This window comes from Desmodus rotundus, chromosome 10, assembly GCF_022682495.2.
Source record: "Desmodus rotundus isolate HL8 chromosome 10, HLdesRot8A.1, whole genome shotgun sequence".
Lineage (NCBI taxonomy): Eukaryota > Metazoa > Chordata > Mammalia > Chiroptera > Phyllostomidae > Desmodus > Desmodus rotundus.
Window position 1 is genome coordinate 101700001 of NC_071396.1, and position 20756 is coordinate 101720756.

At 52.4% G+C, this 20756-nt stretch overlaps 1 protein-coding gene and 1 long non-coding RNA gene across 4 annotated transcripts in view; one reads left to right on the plus strand and one right to left on the minus strand.

The window, feature by feature from the left end:
• Positions 1-3715, minus strand: part of LOC123478733 (uncharacterized) — a 117324-nt gene extending 113609 nt beyond the window's left edge. For both annotated transcript variants that reach the window (XR_006654037.2, XR_008425393.1), the window contains exon 1: positions 3185-3715. This is a non-coding gene — a long non-coding RNA (uncharacterized lncRNA). The remainder of the gene's footprint in view (positions 1-3184) is intronic.
• A 7440-nt stretch (positions 3716-11155) lies between these two features.
• ONECUT2 (one cut homeobox 2) overlaps positions 11156-20756 on the plus strand; it is a 42286-nt gene continuing 32685 nt past the window's right edge. For both annotated transcript variants that reach the window (XR_008425381.1, XM_024580719.3), the window contains exon 1: positions 11156-12395. Coding sequence is in view for 1 of the 2 variants with exons in the window: in XM_024580719.3 (XP_024436487.2) it covers positions 11171-12395 (1225 nt within the window). In the remaining variant the exon portion in view is untranslated. The remainder of the gene's footprint in view (positions 12396-20756) is intronic.

Genomic DNA, 20756 nt, shown 5'->3' on the forward strand with positions numbered 1-20756 from the left:
TTGAAGAAACACAGTTTAAATAAGGCTTTGCCCTGTCAAGTATTTTTTTTTACATGAGACAAAATCCTCTTCAAAAATACCTCTAAAAAATGTGTAGTAAATACCTAGAAAAGACGTAACTCTGAAGCAGTCCTGGTCTCACTGCTCGCATTAAATCATGACAGGTTCTGGTGTCTCATTTTCTGTCCGCTGTTCCTATCTTGGTCTAAAAATTAATTGCAGCTAGGAACCAAAAATTCAGAGTATAATTTAAAACCTGAAGCAACAAATCCATTCACCGAATCAGATTACTTGGAATTAGATGTTTTTAAAAATTTACTTTTGAAAAAGAAAATAGCAAAACCTTTTTGGCATGGGAAGTCAATCATTACAAATGTACCCCACCAGAAATTGCTTTTAAGGCTATAAGCACCCATAAAACTTGGATTCAGATTTAGAATATCTAAAAAAAAGCCTCAGGAAATTACCCAACAACCATTAAGATCTCATTAACAAATGAGACTTGAAGCACGTGTGCAAAGGACCTTGGACAGCCTCTACAGAAGGAGGGGCTAGGCAACAGGATTGCCAGAATCAGCTACACATCCAGGTCTTGATTCTACCACACCCTTGACCTTGGGATTGAGGGTGACGGACAGAATGCCTCCTAAGTCAGTCATTTCTAACTTCCCCTGACCAACATCCAACATTACCCAAAAGAGAAGAAGGGGGAAACATACAGGGAAACGTAGCCCATTACGTTGAAATAAGACCCAAATAATTCTTTGTTGGTTTTTTCCCCTTCTTTACACATACACAAGAAATGAGCAGTCATCATGTGAGACTCGTGAGAGCAGGGACCACATCTAATTTGTTCATTGTTCTGTTCCCAGCACCTATGTGGTAACATACTTCTGGGTGCTGTTTGTTTTCTGGTTTTTCGTTTGTGCCTTTGTTTTTTGCTTCCTACTATCCAAACACCCATCTATTTTAAGTGATTCCCTAAAGTGTGTGGTAGAGGTAGAATTAGTACCCTTTGATAGCTAGGATCCTGGTATATGCCATAGGAGAACAGAGAAGGCACCGCGCTCCACCCCCCCCCCCCCCCCCGCCCCTCCTCCAGGAGGCCATTGGCTCCTGCAGAGCCAGCATAAAAACACAGGGATAGCCTAGAAGTTACTTTTGGCAGCAGCAACAGAGACAACAGGGCCACAGAGGCTGTCTATTACATGGTGTGACCTTGACTCTGCTGCTGCTGATACTGTCCCTTGTTTCCAGCTTGCTTTCCAAGCTTAACTCTCTTGCATTCCTACCGCTTCTGTGAAAACTACCAGTGCCTTCCATAGAAGTTCTTTTCTACTTAAGTTAAAGACAATTTCTCTTACTTGCAATCCAAAACTCAAAGAGGCACCTAGAAGGTATTCAATAAATACTTCTTAAGTGAACAATAAATTAATGAATCAATTTTCCGTATAATACTTGACAGTTTCCTAGAACTCTCCCATATTCACTTGTTGCACCTGGCTGCTGCCCCATGGATGTTCTAACATTTAAGTTACAATAGTTAATGTAACGGGGGAATAAAATTAAAATATGAGCATAAAAGGTAGTAGGACATTTTTTCCACAGGAAATTAGATGTGCAAATTGCTCCCCAAAAAAGAAGTCTGTAAATGGGAACTAAAACTTCAGCTATGAATTGATACGTATCATGTGCACTGTGGGCAGAAGCAGTTCACCAAAACACACAGAAGGAACAGCATCTGCAAAGGCATAAACTGCATCCCTTCAAACCACAAAAATGTTGGTTTTAATCATATGACTTTATCTAACCTTTGGTTTGCAAATTTTTTTAAATGTTTCTGCTCACCCCACCTTTACCGAAAGTGAAATCAACCATATCTCCTTCCCCCACCTCAAAAAATCCTCTACTCAGATTAATACTAAAAAAGGGGGGGAAACAAATTAATACTAATTTACATCCAAATCATATAAATCATAGTTTTGTAGCAGCTATATACAGAATATTGTTTAAAGGATTTTCAGAAACCTTTCACAATCCCAGATGGAAATTTTTAAGGACTTTCCACATTTATCATTACAAGCCATGTTTGAGCCACAGCGGTTTAAAGCATGATTCAGAATTGTCCTAAAAAGTCCACTCTCATTACCAATTTTCGTCAAGAAGGTAAAGAACTATGTACAGTGCGTGGTCTTTGGTTTATGGAACACAAAGCCCACAAGCCAGGTTTCCCCAGTCTGGCAGTTGGAAGACCATCGCCAAATCTATTAAACCATCTCAGTAAGCTAGACAGAAAAGGCCATTGTGTGTTCAGTGACCTACCCTCAGCCCCACCGATCACAAAGCAGGCGATGAGTTTGACTCTGTATCTGATCTCCAGGGAGCCAGTGCTGACCTCTTTCCGGGATAAAGTCTGAAGAACACATTTCACCAGCAAAGGGAGACAGTAAACACTTAAAAGTAGTTTTAAGAAGAAAGAAGAATGAAGCATCGGGGATGCGGAACTTTAAACCTTTAATATTTTTGTTCTACACAGCCTACAAATTTCCTGTATCATTTGTGATGCCTATAAAATGTAGTATTAAGAATACTACATTCAGGGTAATGGAACCCTGACAGGTGTGGCTCAGTGGGTTGGGCATCGTCCAGCAAAGCAAAAGCAGTGCACACGCTTGGGTTGCCGGCCAGAACTGCGCCCCCCCTGCCCCCCTGCTGGGGTTGGGGGGGAGGCAACCAACCGATGTTTCTCTCCCTCTCTTCCTCCCTATCTTCCCCTCTCTCTGAAAATGAATAAATAAAATATTTTTAAAAGTTGTCATGGAAAGCCACATGACTGGAGTACAACCAAAGAAGAGGACATAAAAAGTATGTACCAAAGAACTATCCTCTGGCCTCCAGTGCTTTTCAGGGAAAAAAAAGAAAAGCTTTTTGTACACTATCTGGCCACATCAAATCCTTCTACATTTTTTGCGTCAATAGAAACATAATGGCCTCTTTAACGTCTTCTCTACACCATTGTGTCAGCAGCGCCTTGCTCTGAGGACACGCAGACAGTGCTCCACCGGAAAACACTCCCAATTTGGCTCCTGGGGCGCGGAGGAGGGGACGGAGCGCCCTGCCCTCGGGGCTCCCGGCTCCGGCCTGGAGGGCGCTCCGAAGCGGTGCCGCGGCGGCTGGAACTCACCCAGATCGACCGGACGTGGCTTGCCCTGCCCACGGGAGGGTGGCACGTGCGGGGAGTTGGTGTCCCGGGCCCCATCGTCCGTCGCAGCCCTTTGACCTTCGCCCAGCCGGGCCAGGAGCTAGCCGCGGCGGGACTCAACCCAGCGCCTGGGGGGGCAGAGACCGGAAGCGCCCGCCGTCCGCCCTTCCGCCCCCGGACGGGGGGCGCCCTGCGGGCAGCTGCCCCCAGGCCCGGGGCCCCCGCGAGAGCCGTCCCCCGGAAAGCGCACCTATCAACTCTCCTGCCCTTGCTCTTCGGTTCCCCTTTGTCTCCTCCGCTCGAGGCCACAGCAGGCCCGAGGCGGCGAAGCAGGCCCGTCGGCCCCACGTAAGCCCGCCCGGCCCGCGAGCCCGGCCTCGCCGGGCCTAGTGCGAGGAGAGCAGCCTGCGCGTCGGCGGCCCGACCTGGCCGCACGCTCGGCGGGGTCTAGGCCCAGGCGAGATCGCCGGGGCTGGGGCACCCGAAGGCCGGGCCGACTTCCGTCTCTGCCACCACGGCCTCCCCACCCCCCTACATGTCCCCGGAATCAATAGAGGCCGCGGATTTTTCACAATTGCAGCTGTCTGATTCATCAGTGAATAATTAAATCAGAAACAGCCAGGCCTGCCTCAGCAGGGCCCGGTTTGGCGTTGGAAACCAGGGGTCTCCCCCTTCCAGATCCCACGAAACTGGGGCCCCAATTGGGAGCGAGGAGGGCAGACGGGCCAGGCCTCGCCCTGGGCCCGAGCTGGGGGTGGGCCCTGGCCGGGGCTGCACTCCGGCGCTCGAGGGAAGCGGAGCTCGGGTGTGGGGAGACGAGCGGGTAGCTCCCCCCAGGCGGCTGCCGGGCCGGCACTTTCCCTCCATTTTGGTGCTCGTTCCGGATCCTCCCGCTGCCCCTCGGCGCCCGGCCGGGGGCTGCGGGGTCGGTGTGGTGCGGCCACTCTCCTCCCGCTGACTTTGCGAAGGGAGAGGAGGTCCACCTTCGGGAGGCGATTTGCCTTTGAGGAAGATGGAGAGGAGCGGAGAGAAGCGCTTAGAAACGGCATTGATTTAGACATCAATCCTGGCCGGCTCCCTCCGCCTCCCGAGCCGCGGGGCCGCGCCGCCCCTGCCGGGCCGCCCGGCTCGGCGGGGCCGCGAGAGCCGGACGAGGGCGGCACGAGGGCGCGGCCGGCCGGGGGAGCCGCTCGCAGCCTCCGGCGCGGCCTCTCCGCGCCCGCGGCCTCGACGCCAACAGGTCTCCCTCCCGAGCCAGGCGCGCCGGCGACTCGGCTCTTCCGGCCCGGGCGGCGCGGCGCCCTCGGAGGCCCGGTTCTTTAGAAGCAGCCAGACCACCTGTGCCCGGCCAGGCCCGGCCCCGGAGCTGATTCGAGCAGCCCTCGGGGACCTCGTCCCGCTCCTCCCGGGATGACCGCGGCCCGCAGTTACCGAAGGACCGCCTCGGAACCCTGCGGTCGGCCGGAGTTGCTTTTTCTTACGCGTTTGGAAGAAAACAAAAGTGAATCAAAAAGCCCAAAAAGCGGCATCGAATCGACTTTCCAAAGATAAAATGCTCCTCAAATAATCCGACCGTGTTCTTTTGATCGCGTTACTTTGAAAGATCAGCTCAGACTCCCTTGGTTATTTAATATGTTTGGGAGGTAATACCGAGGAATCTAAAATATATACCATGTGATTTAAAAAAGAAAGAAATGGTCTGATTTGCATAAATATTTTAAGTCCCTCGGTTGGTTTTCTTAGTTTCAAAGAGAAATATTACATTTTGAAATCGGAAACAATATTCAAAATCTGGCCAACTCTTCTTTTTTAAATACCGTATCCTTTTTAAAAAAATTCGTGGTAGCTAGACAATTTAAATTATACAAAAAGGCTTTTCAACTCTCCCATTTTCATAGAGAGCGGAAGTGCTCGTGATTGTATTATTGCCTAAACAATATTGAATCCTCAATCAAAAATGGTTATGTCCAGAGCAAATAAATAAATTGTCGTTTTAAGAAGGTAATTAATAAACAGCAACGCCTGGGCTTGGTGTCTCAGATCAACTTGAAAACTGCTCCACTTTCAAAGTTAAATTTGTCCTTTTTAGTGCAACTTTTGCCTTCCCTTTTAAAGGGCAACAAAAAGATTTCACGCACAACTTGTCCGGAACAAAAGGACCTCACGCCAGTTTATCTTTTGTAGGGTGACAACCGGAGGAGAGGAAAAACTTTATTTTAAGCATACTTGAATTGGCATTGTATTTTCGGAAATCCACTGGAAAAGAAAAGAAAAAGTGGGACCGCGGACCCACAAAGGCTACAGGGGCAGGAACTGAAGTCCTGACACGTGAACTGGAAGCCCACCGAGCCCACTGGCTCTTAAGCTAGCAAGTTGCTTCCCTAAAGTGCCACGTTATTTTTGAGAAAAAGCTGTTCTTTCGAGAACCGTGACGGTGGCTCCCCGCCCCCACCCAAAAAGAGCCCTCTGGTCTTCTCAGTTTCGAATTCTCAAATTCCCCTTAACTTTTTTGAATTTGATTTTCCCCCGAAAGAATGAAATCATGTCTCCCATCTGCTTCCTCACTGATAGCAAGCCACGAAAACGGAACCGGAACGGGGCCCCCAGAGAAGGTTCTGAGATGGGCCCCGAATTCGGGCATGCGGTCCTGACACCCAGTCCTGGCGACAGGGACCTCCTGTCCATGTCAGAGGCCTGGGCACCCTCTCCTGTCCAAACCCCTCCCGCGAGGGGTGGAACCCAGAGAGTTCAGGGAGGAGGAAGGACGGGCACGTGTGTGTGTCCTCAAAACTCCAACAGTCCCCTGTTTATATGAGTGGAGGAGGCGATCAAGGACGGCCGCCCGAGTCCCAGACTTTCTTCAGAACTAGGCAGGTGGACGCCAGCTCTTAGGAGCTTAGTGCTCCAGCTCCAGACTCCTGGCCCCGGGAGCAGGTGTCAGCGCTCTTTGGGGTGGGGTCTTCTCCTCCCCCCCTCAAGCCTGCCCACTCGACGTGCACACTGCGGCTGCGGTGGGTTTTGCCCCAGCCCAGCCACCAGGCTGGTGTCACCCCGCAACCCCACTCCCCAGTTCCCAATCCAGGCACTGGGCTTGGGGTTCCAAGGGAACGCTCCCGGGCGAGCAGGGCTCCCCTAACTCCATCTTCTTTTCCTCAGAGGCCAGCTGAGGGTGGAAAGAACACTAGCAAACTCCAACTCTCCTCCCTTCCCCGCGCAAAGTGTCCTTTGTAACCAAAAAGTTAAGGGCGGTCAGTTCTTTCCAGCTCAGCCAGCTAACCTGGCATTTTACAGAAAAGGACCCTTTCAGCCTCACCACCTGGACAATATATTTTTTTTTAACTTTCCTAGACCGAACTGGAATCTGAAATGTATCAGTGAATTTCTGAGCTGAGAGGCTCCAGGGAGTTCGTGGGGCTTTGGTTTTAGTTTTCTTCTCCCCGAGCTCAACTAGTCCAAGCTTTCAGACAGAGGGAGAGTGAAGCTAATGGAGATATCAAACACAGCCACAATTCCGAAGGCTCCTTGTGCTCCACAAGCACCCACGGTCCATCTGCAAGTGTAATCACAGAGACTTGCCGTGTCTTCATCACCAGGGGCCCCGGAAAAGGGGGAGAAAATTCTGCGCCAGTAAAAGGGTCCCTCTGTTATCACTTATCATTTGTGTGGGGCAACATAAGAATTTCTTCCTCCTATTCGAATTCCCCCACAATATTTAAACAGCATTTGTTGTCCGATTCATACAAACGCTTGAGGCCTTTCTGGAAAACCATTACCATTCAATGCCTAGAAAATTGCTCTCCTTCCTTTAAAAAGGGGGGCGGGGGGGCAGGCGCAGCAGCAGCAGCTACAACAGACAACAAAAAACTTTCTCCTGCATAATCCTGGCTCACAGAATGACAAAGAAAAGATATTGACTTACCCCTGAACGGATGATGTGTTTGATAAGGGGGGGAGCACATTTTTGAAGATTTCTGTTCAGGAGCTGCACAGACAGCTGCAATTCATGGGCGATGCTGATTGCCAGAAACGCTATAGATTGGCATGGGGTCTGCAGCTCACAGGTCCTGATCAATACCCCTACCCTCACACGCCAGATGGTTTGGGGAAGGACAAAAATAAAATAGTTCAAATCAACCCACCATTATGTGTGTGGGGGGGTGTTTTTGTTTTTTTTTTTCCTCTGAGAAGCCTAGCTGTAGCACAAACATGTTCTGCTCAACACAAACCCTTCTTCAGCATTTTGAATGTTTGGGTGGAAATCAGCAGTCCTCCTCTTCTTCCCTGGGGTAGGGGTTGTGGTCACTGTTGTTTGGGGGAAACAAAGCTGTTGGGCCCCGTAACCAGACTGGGTTTACTTGTGGTCTGTTTATTTTTTGTGTGTGTGAATAATTTATAGGGTCTCTCTTTTAATTTAATGTCCACTGCTTTCTTCTTCTCAGAGCCTTAAAAAAACCAAATTTAATGTGAAAACACATGAAAGCTCTAACAGTAAAAATTTCCAGTCTTTTTCTGCGGTTGCTAACTCAAGGTCAGATTATTTCCCTTTACAGTACAATAGCTTACATTTGTCATAAAGCTACATTTTATCTGGAGCCTTCTTTTGACCCATTTAAGTGTCTGATGGAAAGAAAATCAGACCTGTGGATGAGGGTTACCAAGAAATGGATATCCCCCTCCTGATGTAATGGCTGGTGCAACTGTTGGTCCAGACCCTACTAGTCAGGAACTAGCTCTCCTGCTACCACATTTCTACACAGTCTATTTGTGTGAATCAAACGCCAAGGGGAGGGGAGAACAAGAGCGTAACCTCAAATTGAAAGAAAGAATCCTGAGTCGCCGAACTTGTGAAGCTTAGCATATGTGTTCTCAAAGAATGATAGAGAAGAAAACACCAAAGATATTTCAAAATCTATTTTAAAAGCTTATTAGCTCCGATGTTCTTAAAATTATCTTCAAGTAGAAAATATGTTCCCTTTTTAGAAAGAAAGGGAGAAGGGCATACAAACCTAATTCAGTAAAAATTGGGATGCTGACTAAACATGCACATTCATTTTCCTTTCGAGTGGGTTTTTGGTTGAAATATAAAACCTCAAACCACCGTTAGAAAAAATGTGAAAAAATCTGCTTTAATCTAGCCCAATGAAATTATACACAAAGAAGCCAATACTATTTCATGATTTCCCTGAGATCGCCAATATTGATCGAGGGAAGGGGGAGCGTCGGAGGGAGAGAGAGAAGAGAAAGGGAGGGGGAGGGAGGGAGCCAGGCAGGAGAATATGCAACTCACCTTTCAACTCCCCAGCACGTGACTGCTCCCAGGCACACCGAAATGCTATTCCCAGGAGATTTACATTCTTAGCCTGGTAAATGAGTTTATCATTTTGAAAAATTATTTAAATGGCAATTTATATATTTAGTTTTCTGTATAGAGGCAGTGCCTATAGATGTCACAGGCTGGGGTCACTGGTCATTCTTTGAGCCTGAAGCCAGAGCAGAGGAAGCTTCGTTCAGTACTAGGGCACACCAGACAGGCTTCTTCCCCAGCTTGCTCCTCTGCTACTCTCTGTCAGCCTCTCAGCACTCCTGGACCAACAAGAGGTCGCACCCTTATTAACTTTTGTTCAATTTGGTGTGTATTTCAAACATTCACTGTTGCAAATTATCCCAAATGTCTGGACGCCATGTATAAGGTGGGCAGTGGGAAGACAGGAGGAGAGGGGAAGAGGAAGAGGAAAGGCAGAGAGATAGAAAACTGAGTTATTTTACCTTTCTAGTGTTGTGACATTAGAGAGGTGAGCATCCAGAAAAGTATGTCTAGCAATGTAGGGAATCATCCACTTTCTCATCTAAGCTTTGAAATCACAGAGAGGAAGCTATTTCAAAAAATAAACGGGCAAGGTATTGTCCAGAGCTCAATAGTAGACCTATGAATAACTTCACTGTACATTTCATGTGAGAGGATAATTTAGAGGGGGTGGTTGGGGGCGGTGGTCTCTGTAGCTAGAAGAGAGGAGGGCAACTGTAAAAGGTCAGGGAGACTAAGAACTATTTTCAAACCTTTCTCAAGCGTCTGGAAGGCACATACAGTATTCCAGGCAGTGTCCTTGTTTCTTATCAAGTTTTGTCTAACAGCTGGAAGTGGTTGAAGGGGGCTGTCTTAAGGAGACCTCCTGCTCTTCTTTTGACAGCTGATCAAAAGAAAATAGGTCACGCTTCTCAAACTTATGTCCACCCTGTCCTTAATTACTGTCTCTTTAAACAAAGGCAACATCTGCGCAACCTCAGCTAGCTTGAATCTTCGGAAGCAAACAGAGCACAACCTTCTTTGGAAGAATCTGTTACTTTTAATGCTTTCAATGTTGGGTGACTCACAGTCTTTAACCACCTCGCCACCCCCAACCCGGGGGCCGCAGAAATCTCCACCTTCTCTGGACCCCGCTCCACTCCTAGTCCCCGACCCGGCGTTACTGAAATTCTAGGTTAAAAAAGGTGTACTTCTGAAAGCTACGGCTTGCAAACGTTCTAGAACTCGCCAGGGCTCTGGTCTTTTCAGAAACAAGGTTCGAAGATACCGATGTCTGTCTAGGCTTCGTGGCATCTACCCACAGCCGTAACCCGGGGCGTTCCTCTCCCGGGATTCCAGGGAAGTGTGTGTGTCCGTGTTTGGGGAAATATCCACGGGTGTCGTGCTAGACGATTTACTTACTCCCTGTCCCCAGGAGAAGTTTGCCCACTATAGGCATCAGCAGCAATCCTGCCTCAACACTCCCACCACCCCCACCACCACCACTGCCCATTCTTTCCCAGTGTCTAATAAGGCAAGCATTTGGTCACCTTGAAACCGCAGCTCCTGGAGTTCTAGTTTTGTTTTGCAGTCCAGCATGGCCCTTCTGAATCCTCATAACTGAGAGATTTATGGGCTTGCTGGGTAATTAAATAATGTTATTGTGTTAACTTTGCATGCATTACCACGGCCCGGCCCGAGCCTGGGCTTGCGTCCTCCGGCCGCAAGCTCACAAGCGGCGAGGGCGCTGGAGTTCCTCTGGCCCGGTAGATTATGCACGCCCCAGTCTCGGGAATTTACCCTGCATTAGAATACATTAGTGCCTGCATTTTAAAAGGCTAAACACTACTGGCTCCCAGCTAGGGATGCTTAGGAAGTGGTTTGCTAGGAGACGTGTGTTTGTTCTTACAGGAGCAGGTAGTGGAGACCTTTCCTCCCAGCTTCCTAGCCGCGAGAAAAGCTTCGGGGTGAGGCAAAGGGAATCAAAGCAATGCCCTTTATCCCCACATCGCAGCTGCTCAAAAGGGACACAGCGCGGCACCTTCGACACGATTTCGGTCCCCTGCTCGTACTCTCGCCTCTCTCCCTCCTTTCCCCCTTCTCCCCCTCCCTCCCTCCCTCTCCTTGACGTTTGATTCCAGTGGCTTAGGAGGAAAAAAGACACAGAGCCGTCAGCCAAACATGAAACGCGCAGCCCCACCCCCTCCTAAACCATTGGTAGGTTCTCGCATAAGGCCCGCCTCCCAAGCCTGCCGTGGCTCCTGAGTGGCTGCTTGCAACGCTCATCGGGCACTGCCCCGCCCCGGGTCCGGGAGGGTAGGTTGGCTGCCCCGGCCAGCGGCAGAGCCCTTCTGGACAGCTCCCGCTCACCCAAACAGAAGACGTCGGCGCCAGAGCGGGCTGGAACATGGCTAGGCAGCGCGCCGGCCCGAGCGGTGGGGCTCGGTGATCCCTCCTTCCCTCCCCGCCCCCTCTCCTCTCCCGCACTCACGCCCTGTTCGCCCCTACCCCCGCCCCCACCCCGGGCGCGCCCGCCCGCAGCCCGGGGCGCACACCGCACGCACGCTCCCCCTTCACACACTCACGCACTCCGGCGCCCTCTCCAGCTCCCGCGGCGAGCTCCGCCACGCGCGCCTTGCTAGCCCGCCGGCCGCCCCCGCCGCCCCCGTGCCCCGATGGACTGAATGAAGGCTGCCTACACCGCCTATCGATGCCTCACCAAAGAACTAGAAGGCTGCGCCATGAACCCGGAGCTGACAATGGAAAGTCTGGGCACTTTACACGGGCCGGCCGGCGGCGGCAGCGGCGGGGGCGGCGGCGGGGGCGGCGGGGGCGGCGGCGGGGGCCCAGGCCATGAGCAGGAGCTGCTGGCCAGCCCCAGCCCCCACCACGCGGGCCGCGGCGCTGCTGGCTCACTGCGGGGCCCGCCGCCGCCAGCGGCTCACCAGGAGCTGGGCACGGCAGCGGCGGCGGCGGCGGCGGCGTCGCGTTCGGCCATGGTCACTAGCATGGCTTCAATCCTGGACGGCGGCGACTACCGGCCCGAGCTCTCCATCCCGCTCCATCATGCCATGAGCATGTCCTGCGACTCGTCCCCGCCCGGCATGGGCATGAGCAACACCTACACTACGTTGACGCCGCTCCAGCCGCTGCCCCCCATTTCCACCGTGTCGGACAAGTTCCACCACCCGCACCCTCACCACCACCCGCACCACCACCACCACCACCACCACCAGCGCCTGTCGGGCAACGTCAGCGGCAGCTTCACCCTCATGCGCGACGAGCGCGGGCTCCCGGCCATGAACAACCTCTACAGCCCCTACAAGGAGATGCCCGGGATGAGCCAGAGCCTGTCCCCTCTCGCCGCCACGCCGCTGGGCAACGGGCTGGGTGGCCTCCACAACGCGCAGCAGAGCCTGCCCAACTACGGGCCGCCAGGCCACGACAAAATGCTCAGCCCCAACTTCGATGCGCACCACACTGCCATGCTGACCCGCGGTGAGCAGCACCTGTCCCGGGGCTTGGGCACCCCGCCCGCGGCCATGATGTCGCACCTCAATGGCCTGCACCACCCGGGTCACGCTCAGTCCCACGGGCCGGTGCTGGCACCCAGCCGCGAGCGTCCACCCTCATCCTCGTCGGGCTCCCAAGTGGCCACATCTGGCCAGCTGGAGGAGATCAACACCAAAGAGGTGGCCCAGCGCATCACCGCGGAGCTGAAACGCTACAGCATTCCGCAGGCGATCTTCGCGCAGAGGGTGCTGTGCCGGTCTCAGGGAACTCTCTCTGACCTGCTCCGGAACCCCAAACCGTGGAGTAAACTCAAATCTGGCAGGGAGACCTTCCGCAGGATGTGGAAGTGGCTGCAGGAGCCGGAGTTCCAGCGCATGTCCGCCTTACGCCTGGCAGGTAAGCCCCGGAGAGTCGCCTGGAGCCAGGCTGCTGGGGAGAGGGCTCTGGGATGCTGGGGCCCCCTGTCCACGCGCCTAGCACTTCTCTTGGTTTCCTCCTGCTCTCCCCTACACACTTCCTATTTCTTCTCGACTTTATTTCCTCTTCCGTTTCCTCTTATTCTCCTCCTCCTCTTCTTTTTTTTTTTTTTCTTCCTACCTCCTTGTCTAGGGGCTTTCATCCACCACCTGCCCCGCATAACACTTCATCAGCCCTCCCCTCAGTGTGCCGACTTTGCCCGCTCTTTCCGAGGCTGGATGGGGTGCCTGGTGTCCGCGAAGAGCCCTCTCTTTCCAGGACTCACAGAGAACAGTATTGCCCTTATTCAAAACCCTGTGCACTTGAACTCTTGCTTAGACAATACGTTTCAGTTTTCCAGGCTGTCTATTCTCCCTCTATGGAGGCATTTGAGGGGCTTTGCTCTTCAGAATGGAAAAAATCTCACTGTTTTCCTACTTAACATATCAGGCAAACTTCTTTGGTCATTGACAGGAGTCACAGCCTTGCCCGCGCCGGGAACCAGGTGACCAGACTATAACAGCGCTTCCTGCTCCCTTCTCCAGGCTTGGCATTGGCGCGGGGACTTTCCGACCCAAAGGGCCTATTTGGGCCAGCTCCTGTGTCGCTGTCCACAGTGCGGGGAGGGTGCAAGGACGAAGTTTGGGTCTGCCACACTCATTCACCTCTGGGAGGATGGGGAAAGAGAAACTAAGAATGGGGAGTGCTGCGCCTCGCTTGCCAGCCACCCTTGCCCCGCTCCGAGTGTTTGCTGGGATTTGCTGAGGTTTGTCTGGGCTCAAAGAGAGGTTAGGAGTTTGCGGGAAGAGGTGCTGAGAAATTAAGACGCAGGTTAGTTAACGCGTCTTGTCCGCGGGCTCCAGGGTCCGCCTTTGCATTAAGCGGGCGCTGATTGTGCGCGCTTAGACCAGCGGGGAGGGCTGGCGGCCGGCCGGAGAGGACGAGTCGACGCTCTGGTTACATTGTTCTGGAGCTGGCTTGGCTCTTTGTGCCTCCTCTAGCGGCGGAGCCGCGAGGTACACCCCTCTATTGTTCTAGGAGCACAGACACCTCCTGCGTGGGCGGCGGGAGCAGAGGAGAAAAACGCGGCAGTGGCTGTGACTGGCACGCAGTTGCGCGCTTTTGTGCGCACAGACCCAGCGCGGTGCGCGTGGCAGTTACGCTGCCCCCAGGATCCAGCCTCGAGTCCAGAGGGGCTAAGTGTCCAGGCACCCCATTGGGGAGGACGCACGGTACCATACTGCAAACCGGGTTGGGCGGCTGCTCTTGGACTGCGCGATCTCCGAGGATCGGCGGGCCATCTAGGGGACAGACAGGTCGTGGTAGCAGTGATTTACATAGGTGAGGGCAGTGGGAGAGCGAGTGTCTGAGCCAGTGGCACACTACGCGCTACACACTACTACGAGCTGAAGGAAGAGCTCCGGCTTCCTCTCCAGCGTCCCTGGGCATTCCTCGCACCGCTGAGCCTGGCTTCTGTGTATTCAACACCGGACAGAGCTGGGGGATAGGACAGGCAGCATTTTCACCCAGGTTTGGGGGAGGGGGCGTTTCCGATCCGACCACCTCAGCCTTTGCGGGCCGTTAAAGGAATCCTGCCTCCAGTCCCCCCACCCCCCCAGGGTTGATCTGAGAAGATGAAGAAAACTAGCTTTTCCCCAAAGAGCTTCTTCAGATCGGTGCACTCCAAGTGCTTTTGCTTGGACTTAGAAATCTACTTTCTCTCTCCTTTAGCTTACTCTTCATTCTCTCCTACATTTTTCTCTGCTTTGCTCTTGGTTCCTAGCAAAGATTAAGCAGTGAATAGGGAATAACAGTGAGAAATAAATTGGAGGCTTACTGAGAGTTTCCAACAATGTGGTTCCCTTTTGTCTTAGCCAGCCCCCCTCACCCCCGACCCCACCCCCAGTCTCTCTCTGGCGATCTCTAGCACGTGCTGGCTTCCTGGACTCAGGCGGCCAGAAGGAACGTGGCAGCTGGTCTTTGGGGGGTACTGTTAAAGGCATGATGACAGCTATTCTACTCCAGCCCATCTCAGAGCACTGCCGCCCCCTCACGCCTGTCTTGAAAAGGACAGAGAGGGGAAAAAACACGTGCCTTCCTGCCTCTGCGTCTGAAAGTGATGTGGCAAGTAATGCTCTTTACCTGTTAGCGCTTCTCAGCGTTTCAATGGCCCCAAGCATTGCTGGGCTGAAGGACAAGCACGGCGTCTCCGGGGTTCCCCAGTCCTACCACCCACCCTGGGGGAGTCCCAGGATGACTCCTGGAATCTTTGGGGAAGAAGAGTTGAAACCACCTATAAGGGAAACTGAAAGCCTCCTTCAGCGAGTGGGAAATTCCTGCTGAGGACCCCATTTTGCTCAAGCATTCAAATGTGTGTCTGTTTTATTACTCCAAGCTGAAAAGGGACAAGAGCTTTAGCCTTTTTATCTGGTCATTTTATCGGCAACTACAAGCGCGTTGAGTGCTTATTATTACACAGAAGGCTTTTCAGTTTGGGGTCAGCGGATCAGTCTCTGCAGACGCTGACACAGAAGCTGGGGTGGTAAGTAGGTATTATGTACTCGGGAGCGCTAAGGGGCCAGGAGCAAATGGAGAAGAAAAGCGGAGGGCTTCTCCGCCTGGAGTATCGATCGGAATCCCTGCCGGCGTGTCGCTGTGGACCCACACCTTTCCTCTCTGGGCTGCGCGGGTTAGGGGAGTTAGAAAAAAAAAAATCCAAGTAGCTCCACAAGGCGGCTGGACCCGTCTTCCAGCCCCACACCTGGAGGAAGTGGCACCCCTTCACCCCACCCCTCCAGACCAGGTCTATTCTTTCTATGTATCTCCTTTTAGTTTCCTTTTCTCTTTCGCATTTTGGGCCCCTCTGGGTCTTGCCAGATGCCCAAGCAGGCAGGGGTTCGAGGGACCTCAGAATTAAGGTGTCTGATTTGGGCCATGGCACTGCAAACCTCACCCCTAGGTGAAGCACACAACGTCACAACTGAAACAGGTCATTTGTTTTCCTCCTGCCCACCTCCTCTGTGTACCCCCAACCCAAGGTGGCATTTCGAAGGGGAAAGGAGAAGATGTCGGGAGTCCCAGATCACCCCAGCATTAGATTTCCGAGACATAGACTCCAAGTGCCTTATTTCATTCGGAAAGGGTGGCGAGGCAGCAAGCGTTTGAAACTGCGCCCGGTCGGGCTTAAGAAGTGTTTCAAGGCTGGTTCCTGCGAGGCAGTTTTTATTAACTGGGATAGAGGTTGCGAGGACAAACCCCCTCGGGTTCGAGAACCAACCGTCTCCAGCTTGGAGCCCAAGAAAAGCTGAACCGAGTACAAACGCGAACAAAGCAGGAGAGAACTCAGGCAAGAACCTGGACGGGCGTCCCGCGGAGGCAAATCGAGGCCTCAGCGGCGAGATGGGTGCTCCAACGCCGGGAAGAGTCGCGCAGAGCCCTCGGCATCAAATCCTGTAACCCTGGCGCCCGGGGCGGTCTGCTCGGATCCTGCCCCTGGTCTCCGCTACGGACAGACACACGCACGGCGCTCTTCAGGCAGCTACTCCCCGCTGCCGATCTGGAGCCAGCACTGCTCAGACAGCCGAGGGCCTTTAACTGACCCACGGAGGTGGCGCCGCGGCCACCTGAGGCCCGGCGCGAAGCAAGGAAGGGCAGTGCTCCGCGGCTCCTGCTAGGGGCACCAGTGGCAGCGTGTCTCCTTCCTAGCGGGGACATCTTAGGCTAGGCTGGCGGGGTCGGGCGGGGCGGGACTCCATTCCCAGACCCCCCCCCCCCTAATCCCCAACCCCTCCCCACTAAGGCACCCTGCCCGGCTCAACGCCTCTCTCGCTGCAGTTCAGTTTCGGATCCTGGCCCGAGACGCCGCAGGCAACCCTTGTCGATACGGAACGCGCGATATTTTAGCCCGCTGGCTGGTCGGATTAATAATTTAGAAACCCTCGCGGCTGTCCCTGCTTGGTCGAGCCCCGAGCGCCTCGAGGACACTCGCGAACGCACTGTAGAGGGGGAGCGGGAGCGGGCGGAGGAGGCTGGACGCGGGGGAGGGAGGAGGGAGGCCGCGCGCAAGTAGACCAGGCCGCCCGGCGCCCGGGACGCGAGCGGCAGCGCATTTATTTTTATTTCAGACTTTTTAACGTGTGGTTGTGTCACTTTCTCAAACAAATGTGTATATGGAGGGAGATCGATGCTGATAATGTTTAGAAGATTAAAAGAGCATTAATGCTGGCAACAACAACGTAAACGTGTGGACCCAGATTTCATTGATCTGGAACCCGATCCGGCGCGTTTCCAGTAAGCTCGACAGTGCGCTCTTCCCAGCAGAGCGTTCGCCAGCGCCCCGGCTCCCAGGCTGCTCCTGCTCGGTGCTCCCCGCCGCGCCGCCTCCCCAGCTCCAGGAGGGTTCTCGGGTCTGACCGCAGCTCCTCCCCCGAGAGTGCCCCTTCCTACCCGAGGCTTTCTCTTAGTCGCTGGGCTGCCTGCCCACTTCCCCAGCCTCGTAGTCACACACCACTTTCCATACTCCCCTCCTCGGGCTTTGCAGGTGGCTGGGTGGAGAAGGCGTTGCGCAGCCCTCACCTGTGCCTAGTCCTCCAGGAGCCGTGTCCACCCGGGCCCACCTCTGGTCGAGCGAGCAGGGCCCGGAGCAACTGCTTTCCTCCCTGGAAACCATCTAGGAAATTCGGTCACCCTCTCCATAGGCAGGAACAATCAAGCCCTACTTTGCAAATGATGTCTCTAAAGCTGTCAACCGCGCAGCTTTGGGATCCCGGATCCGTGGATCCCCTCCCGTGCGTGCCTCTTCTCATTAACAGAGCTCGTTCGCAGACTTTCTACACGGATGCATTAGTTGGACAATTAAGTGCGGCCCCGGTGACAAAGGCCTGGGCTTCATTCCTCAGAATTGTCTGCTCTGCAGCAGGTTAATTGGGCCAACCGGCTGGGGCGGGAAGGTAAGAAAACCAGACTGGGGGTTCCCACCACCTCCTCCCCTTCTCAGCAGCTGGAGAGAACTAGGACTCAGGCCTAGCCGGGCACGGAAGTTTGCCCTGGCTCCCCTGCACCAATTGGGAAGGAACGTCTGAGCTCTTCCGACCTGTCCAGTGGGGGAGTCTTCCACACCTGCCAAGTGCCGTCGCCAAAAGGTGGTTTATTCTCCCAGAAAAAACAATACGGTGAATGTGCCTGGAAAGAAGGAAAGATGCAAGACAGCAGTGAGGATGAGATGAGAGCTTAATGGGTCTGGCTTTTTGAAATTTTAACTCCTCCAATTGGAGAAGCTAAGCTTTTCCTTCCAGAGAAAGGCTCAACTGGAAGGAAAGGAATGTTTTCCTTCCTTTTCCAAGAATCAAATGAGAAAAAAGAGGAAGGAAAGAGGCGGCGGGAGGAATCTTGCATTGTTCTTCTTTGACGTGTGGCAAAGGGTCAGTGGGTTTTTCTTTCTGTCCTCCCAGATGGGAGTCATCTTCCCACCTCTAGTGTCCATTAAAGAAGGCAGCTGGGATATAGCTCTTTGATTCCTCGTCAGAAGGTGCCCTTATCCCCCTCCTGAAAACGACAGTGAACTAGGTCAGGTGGTCAGTGATCAGATATAGAAACTAAGGGTGGGCGGTTTCCTTCAGGTTAGGGAGACCACTGGCCCCTCCCCACACACCCTACCATGAAAGGCTCCTACGTTTTCCTTCCCAGAGAGTTGAGTGGCATTTTGGAGAGTGGGGTCTTAAACTCTCCCCTCCCCCCATCTTATTAGAATCCCCAAACAGGGTGGGAATCCTGGTGAATGGTGAGGATGGAACAGAGAGGAAATGGATTCCCCCAGATTCTCTGTGTCTTCAAGAGGAGAGCTGCCTGACTGCTGTCTTGAACCCCATCTGCACAGATGTAGCACAGACGTAATGGGCCCAGGCCGGTAGCTTCATTTCCCCAGCTCCATGCTTGAACCTGAGAGATCAAAAGCCTCCTTCTCCTGCTGTCTTCAACCCAAAACTTCATTTTAGGGTCACCTGCTGTTTTTCTAGCTGTTAAAGCCTTGTTCTAAACAAAGATCGGAGGGAGGCAGTTGAAGAGTTCTCAGGGAGAAAGCCCTGGGCTCTGCCGTGCTACGGCTGGCAATGGTGGTGGCAGACACTGCCTTCAGGAAAAGTGGTATCATGTAGAGGGAGATCCCTGGAGGAATGAAATCCTCAGAGGAGAAGCGGGAAGATTTGGCTTCTGGGTTCCTGCCAAAGGAAGGGAAATGAGGAGGGAATTAAGTAGAAATAATTGCCTGGGTAAAGGGCCCTGGGGAAAGGGGTGGATATTGAAGCACCCTGGGTATTAACCTCCATCCAAGACCCTCTGGATTACGTTCACACTTGGCCACTCAGACAGCCTTGTTTTCCCTGACCTGGGGAAAGTCGCTGCATCCAGGGGGATACTTTTCTTGGTGGGGAGAGACCATGGTGAAGAAGCCCACTGGGGTCATTTATGCTGTCAGGTGCAGAGTCTGCTCAAGATGGGCCAGGAGCCCATCAGCACCCCTTGTCACCCAGTCTGCCCTCCTAACCCACTTCAGTGACTTTGGGAAAGGCTTTTTGATTCCCATGCCTCACTCAAGACAAAGACTTGGGAGGGGAAAAAAAAAAAAAGAAAAATGAAATGTGCACAGGTTTTTTCAGGGACAGGAAGGGAGGAGGGGGGAAGTTGATTGGGTAACTCAGCCCATCTGATGCCTGGCAAGGTGCAGACCGGCAAGGCAAGGCGTAGAGGCCGGCTGCAGGGCGTGCAGATATAGTCTCAGTTGAGGAGCAGAATTCCTAGAAGCTGTGGACATTTGTTATGAAAAACTGCCCCACACAAATTGTCCCAGAGGGAAGGGAGGCTCTGCATTCCACCTTGACACCTCTCTCGCCATTCGAAGATCCATTACTCTTCTGTAGAAAGCAGACTTTGTTTGGGTTGGAAGCACACCTCCAACGTAATTTAATCGGCATTGGACTTTGGCTCATGTAATCAAATATACATATACTTTCTCCTGCAGGAAGAAAAATAATTTCTCTGTAACTGCTATTGACTTGAAGTCATGTAATCTCTGGGAAGCATCACATTTTTAAAGGGAAAGGTAAAATTAAGGGGAAAAGAATCCACAGTTTTAGTGGTTTGCCTTGTCATTGCTAAGAGAGCCAGTTACCACCTAAGAAAGGGCAGAAAGAGCATTTTAGAGCTTAAATACTTGTGCTGCTCCAATTGTAGGTATTACACTTCAGCTCCCTCTGGGTAGTTAGCCTCTCAAATTTATTTTGGTAGGAAACTAGGTTGACTACCACACCAAATCCTGGGAATGTGGGCTTTATATTTACATGGTGTGGAGCCATCCTTGGAGGAACCTGTTTCTTCCATTTTTTCTCCCCTGTTTGGAGAGGCCACAGGCAGCAGCAGCAGGACCCCAGTGGACAGCAAGCCCCTTCATTAAGGGTGATTGGTAGCCACTGCCAGCTCACTCCCCGCTGCATCCCCAGGGCCGTGAGTGTGGAGCTCTGCCCTAGAGCGTCCCTCTAGATCAAGCTTCGCCTCCCCACCCCCAGGGCGAGGCTCTGGGCTTTACCCAAGTTGAGTCTGTTAGGGAATCTGTTGTAAACACAGATCCATTGATTTGCATTTGTCAGAGAGTAAAGTTAAACCAGTGAAAAGAGAAGCCCTTACCCTTTTATGCAGGGCCAGGGAAACCTTTCATATTGATCCTATTGATCCAACCTTTCCCTTTAAGGAAACCACATAGTTAAAGACCCTCGTTCAATAGATTTACCCTGTGTTTGTGATATTCCTTTAAGTGTTCTCATCTAGGATAGCTGGGCATTAAGCCCATACTCCAAACCAGACAAAAATGAAAAGAGGGTAGGAGGGGAGGGGCCAGGAGCTGGAATTGTGGGAAGTGAAATTAAATCAAACTGAAATGTGTAATGATTTGATTGGGGATGTTTTTCTCATTCTTCTAAGGTGACATGCAGGGATAAAGACAAGATGGATGTATTTAGCACCTCTCTTTCTCCTCTCTTTTCTTCTCTTATCTCTCTCTCTCTTCCACCAAAGAAAGCCTGTTTATATGCTAGAGTAGCTACATCTCAGCACATCATTTCTCCTGTAAAATTATTTCAATTCACTAGCTTGGTTCATTTACGCTGGTTCACTTCAAAGCAGTAATACGTCCACAAAATTATTTTGGTTCATTTGTAGCAAATCGGGAATAGAATGGTCCCCAGGAAGTGCAGTCTTTTGGCCTCTGTGTGGGAGCATGGACACTGAGTGGGGGCTTGGAGCCGTGTGTCC